The 5,748-nt window shown below is 39.8% G+C and overlaps 1 protein-coding gene across 1 annotated transcript; it reads right to left on the bottom strand.

The window, feature by feature from the left end:
- Positions 1-3,978: 3,978 nt before the first annotated feature.
- LOC147889207 (uncharacterized) lies at positions 3,979-4,969 on the bottom strand. Its single transcript, XM_087392003.1, has 3 exons — positions 4,547-4,969; positions 4,220-4,467; positions 3,979-4,107 (listed from the first exon to the last, which is right to left on the bottom strand). The coding sequence occupies exons 1-3, from the start codon at positions 4,806-4,808 to the stop codon at positions 3,979-3,981; spliced, it is 639 nt and encodes a 212-aa protein (XP_087248129.1). The 5' UTR covers positions 4,809-4,969.
- Positions 4,970-5,748: the final 779 nt, after the last annotated feature.

The raw sequence follows: 5,748 nt of genomic DNA, 5'->3' as shown, positions 1-5,748 counted from the left end.
CTGAAAGCAAGAAAGCAAGGGTATTTCTCCCTTGCTAAGAGAAACATTTGAAACATTCAATGAAAATCTATAACCCATTGACACAGGACCACCTACTAAATAAAAAGTACTAAAATACTCAATAGTACAGCCTCAATGTTTATTTATAACTCATGCATAGCTTAGTGTCTGGGCCGAGTTTACAGCATATGAATGTATGGGGGTTAACCTCAATATTATCTATAAATACTTCTTTTGTTTTCAATGGTTATACAATTGTCCTATGCTTTCCCATATATTCCTTTAAAAGGACATATGACACAAAAACAATATAGATGAGCAACATTGCTAGCCATGTATGTTATAATGTAGAGATGCAATTTTACTCACAATGTACGTTTGCTTGCCTCCCAAAAGAAGTAAAAATCCATCCAAACTAACTATATCACCAATGGTTGCAGGTTTTATAGACACTATTATTTCATCCCAAAACCATTAAGGTTGACATTTTGCATTCGATTTTTTCCCTAGAGGCATTAAAGGTAATCATCCCCTCTTTCACATTCAGCAATTGCTTTTCATTTATTGTTTATGTGTTTTTCTAGATAAGGCATATACCTCCTCTCATCACTCTAAACAGTAAGCCCAATGTAAATTTAGAACAATGGTAAAAACGTGTAAAAACAATATAAGAGAGAAGGGAATAAAGGGAGAATAGGGATAATCGATCTTGTCTAAGTGCATCTTCCCAGTGGCACCCACATTATGAGATGCACCTTAGAATGATGGTACATGATTGAGACCCCGAGTTTCTACAAGTAGAGGAGTGTGGGAAGATCCATATGTAGCCCCCAAGTAACTACAAGTAGAGGGGTGTAGGAAATACCATAAAGGGTGTGGGGCATAGGTTGATTTAAATTTGTTTGCAAGTATTTTATTGAATCTAGGTGCACATCACGAGTGCCATACCGGTTATCTCCTTTAGTTGCAACTAACTAGAGAGAATTCAAGAGCCATACATAATTTTATAAGCTACATTAGGATAGCCATGGAATAGCAATCATGTAAAAAACCCAACCTTTTAACGCACCCTTTGACACAACCAAGTGTTGAAGGCCATTGATACATCTTTGAGCATGGAAAAAAGTCACATAATTATGAAAATCCACATCCATAGATGTTGAACTATTGAGAAAGTAGGGGAGAGAGCAGTGCATTTACAGTAAATGTATTATGAATGTATTATGAAAGTGATCAAGAATATATACATCATAACCCCTTAGCGTTAGGTTAAGGGTTGTCCCTATGCCCTTATAGTCCTATATGCTATAGCGCAATTTATAACATTCTTAACATTCCTCTTAAATTGCTATACATAAGCACAGGCTGAATGTACAAGATATGTTTTTATGATTTCTATTGGTGATGTGATATCAACTAAGACTAGAAAAGAAATAAAAACAAAGTTTAGCATAGTATGTGTGACTATTTAGTGGAAGACTTTATAATTAGTACCTTGTACAACCTATCCCTCTTAAGCTCTATGTCCCCACAATGGCATAGAACCTCCTTTCTATTGGACAGATCATCAAGGTCTTCAAAAAATATGGATGCATAGTGAGGGAGCTTGAAAAACTGAACTCCATCATTGCTCAAGGTGTTCAAATTGGCCTCATATTAAAACTATCTTTATTTGTTCCAATCCAAAGAGCTCTAGCAACTCATCATTAGAGGCATGATAGATTCTAGTATGGATCACAAAACGATGGCTCATGGAGATGCACCATATATGATGGAGCTATTGAGCATTAATTTCGATAATGAGGCAAGTGGCTCAAACCTCATGGAGGGAGTTAGCTCAATGAGGATGCTTGCATGAGGACCGATAGGCTACGAAAATCATGGTGGTATTGTTGAGAGCCTGAGTCTACGAGTTGATGAAAATTCAAGAATGGCATGTACACATGGCATGGAGCATGGATGTTGATGAGAATAGAGGCTTGATTGCCAATAGGAACCAAGGTAGCTCACTTGAAGGCATGAATCAGATGCATGTGGTAGAGCAAAGCATGAGAAGACCTATAGAAAGTGTGCTAATGGGATATAGCTCAAGATGACAAAGACTCGTGATGCATCAGGTCTAGAGATAACTTCTAGATGCTTTTGAGAGTGAGACACTACTCTCCCAAGGATCTTCCATGTGAGATGTACTACAAGATGCTAAAAAAGGAAGCTCTCTCCCACCTATTTGACTAGATTGTCAAAATAATGGAAGTCTGGGAACGATAAAATTGAATGCTTTGAATTGAATATCTTGAACTAGGAGGCTCAAATCAAGATGCATATGAAGCAAAAGTGAAGCTCTCTCCCTAGGCTACAAGATGAACACAAGCCAGATTGCAACAGATGCAAGCACAATCAACCATGGACTCTAATATCATGTTGAAGAAATAGGGGAGAGAGGAGTGCACACACTATACGTAACTATACACTAAATGCATTATGAACATGATCAAGAATATCCTTGTGCTCTTAATAGTCCTTTGTGTAATAGTGCAATTTTACACTATTCCACAAAGGACTGTCCTTATAGTCCTTTGTGTAATAGTGCAACTTTACACTATTCTTAACATGAGTTAGGGATTGTCCTTATGCCCTTATAGTCCTTTGTCGAATAGTGCAATTTTACACTATTCTTAACATGAACAATTTGAAAATGCTTATAAATAATTAGTCGTTCATATGAAAAATTAACATGAACAATATTAAAATAATCAATCCTTCATGTTTTTTATAAGCTACATAATTCAAAATAGTATGCATTTTACATTGGCTAAAATCACCCACCTAGTATGTGTAAACCAAAAACACCATATGATAATTTTATTCCCAGTTTTTAATCCTATCGTTTGTCAAGTCACTTATGACTTCATAGGATATTGGCTAGAAGATAAATGGTAATAGTTGGAAACTTTTTTGACATGGTACTCAACAAGTAGTGTGGAATTTATATGACTTTCCACTCAAGCCAAAGGGTAAGAAATACATATTGGTATTAACATAATGTATGACCTATATGTATGTATGTATGTATGTATGTATATATGTGAGAAAAAAATCACATTGTTATGCCAAACTTAATGCACAAACTTGAGCCTTAATGGTGTGCTGCAAGATAAGGATTACTAGTACCTTATCCAAGATGTTGGCTTCGGTAGGGTGATTGGTCATTTTCAATTGCTTATTTATTACCATACATGCTATTGGATCAATTCTGTAGTTGAAGGTAATGAATTAATAAATTCTCAAACAAGCCTTGCATAAATAATTTCTAGAATTTTGCCAAAATTTTGGAAGATTTCACCCCAAGGAACCTACTCTAAGGCTTTAGTGAAAAAGACGCCTTTCGTGAAAGTTTTCCATGTCAAAAGTCTTGAGGTGTTGCTACATTGTTAAGGCACCAACCCCAGTCTCTTATGTAGCAATTTTGTCTTGGTTGGTCTACTAGATCAATTATCCACTTAGGACAAAGTCATCAAACAAACCTCTAAATGTTAGAACATCATTGCTTCATCACTTGTATTGCAAGCTTGTATATTACTAAACCTGAGCGACTAGAGTCTAAAGCTAGAATTGAAGATCATAAAGAAGCATGCTACACCTAGATATGGACGACAAGAAGAACGAAAAGTAGCATTGACAGCAAGGATGACAAGAAAACCGAAAAGTAGCATTGACAGCAAGAACGAGTACGAGGGCATGATATGATGCTTGTCCTTACAAAGTGCCCACCCGTAGGGTGAAGACCCAATGAAATGCATCAACCCTTGGTGTTGGCATTGTAATGCTAGTGTTGACAAAATCCCAAGGTATACCTTATAAATTCTATTTGGGAGGTCACAAAACCTCCTAAAGTTTTGTCGTTTTAGTTACATTTTACCAAAAAACCTGCAAGTTTATCTTTAAAACCTGGGAAAAATGAAGAGTAATTGGATCTCCCTAAGAAAGTTGGAGGTTGACATTCCTCGTGTCCTCAAGTATGCATTTGCTCATGCATTCCATGAATGTGTTCCCATAAAATCCCCATGCTGCCATCCTGAGAAGCTCTACCAAAGAGATTGAAGCAAGCTACAAGAAATACAAGCATGAGGCAAAGTTGGGAGTAACAAAAGGGAATTTTTAAGTAACAGCTCAGCAAAGGAGAGTATCCGAAATTGCATGCATAATGTCTTTGAAGAACGCCCAGGAATACCAAGAACGCTGCAAGAACCAACCAGATCATGTGGACGAGGAGCAGAGACTGCACAGCTAGCACACCTTTGCTTTCTGTGCCTCTGCTTCTTCTCAGATCGCAGAAGCCCTGGTACTCCACGTCCACGCCTGCACATTTCGCATCCGCCCAACCGCACCAGTATGTGACTCCGTCCACCCCGCAAACAGGACTGGGCCTGAAACAGTTCGCCGGACAGGACACGGCTTCCTTGATCTCTGTGTACACCGCCCCCGAAACAGTTGGAGAAGGAGACAAGACGGAAGAAGAAGAAGGGCGCAAGGACCAAGACATTACCTAGATCAGGTGCCCCGGCAGGGGTAGAAGCGCTGTCTTTTGCAGGCTCTCCCGCGTTCATCCTCCCGCAGTCCTCTGCTGTTGCTTCGTTTCCCAAACCGCCCAGATGAACAATCAATGCAAGTGCGTCTCCTGCACATCGAAGGCCTTCGTCGGCGTGCAAAGTGCGCAATCCGTGATGCTGGGCAAGATCCTCAGCTACGATTGTGGTCGACATGACAAAGTAAAGGGCAAGAAGCAAGGCGAGAGGCCCATCCTCCATGCGGAGCTGTTAGAAGGGTGCCCAATTGGGCAAAGAGCCTGAAGAGGCGTCGATCACTGATTCTTGGCGTGCGTTGAGCTCCGCGATAAGTGAAAAGAGAGCGTTCTTCGTCTCCTCCTCCTCCTCCTCCTCCTTCTTCTTCTTCCGGGCAAGCATTTAATGTAATAACTAGTGTTCCCAACCTTTCATAGGCCAACTTCCAAGTGGTTCAGCCATGGCTTTCCCACATTGCTCATTTGGGTAGCACCCAAACATTGTCCCATACCTCATAATCGGCTCACATCAAATCTCACCCGTTCTATCCCATGCTTTCATAGATAGTTAACTACATGGCGGGCACTCTTCGATCCAACGATCCGAAATAAGCGCTTCCATGCTTTGCTGGATCAAATAAGATACACAATAACTGCTGCATGCACTATTACATGAAGCCCTTTGATGATTGATTACGTACACATGCGTGCTTGACACCTCCCCAAGGCCCTTCACGTGGGGGAATGAACCAAGGTTAGACATTCCAGACAAAAAGTGCCCAGACTCTGGCTCGCAACCGTCAACCATTTGTCAGGTTCTGGGCACTTTCCTGTGCTTTACTTTTCTTACGATTACTTGAGTCTTCATATGATTTTCCTTTTTATCATTTAACAATTATTGGTTCATACTGCCCATTATTATACTATATGTCATAGTATGCCAAATGCATTTTTTCTATATTGGCATTCATTTTTTCTATATTAGTACAAGGAGTGCCTAGAATCTAGCTTGCAATTGTCAGCCACGTGTTGGATTCTGGGCACTTTGCTGTGCAAAATGTCCTCACCTAACCCACGCCCCTCTACATCTCTAACTTAAGCCACCACCTCCTCCATCATTAGCTATCCAACAAGAGACATCGGCAATAAGCATATTGGCAATTTGTTAACCTCTTGTAGCTTTTCCT

Source organism: Dipteris shenzhenensis, chromosome 20 (genome assembly GCF_047967505.1).
Source record: "Dipteris shenzhenensis isolate YYH24624 ecotype China chromosome 20, Dip_SZ_1.0, whole genome shotgun sequence".
In the NCBI taxonomy this organism is placed as follows: domain Eukaryota; kingdom Viridiplantae; phylum Streptophyta; class Polypodiopsida; order Gleicheniales; family Dipteridaceae; genus Dipteris; species Dipteris shenzhenensis.
Note: the sequence above shows the minus strand (reverse complement) of the source record. Positions and strands in the feature narration are given on the sequence as shown.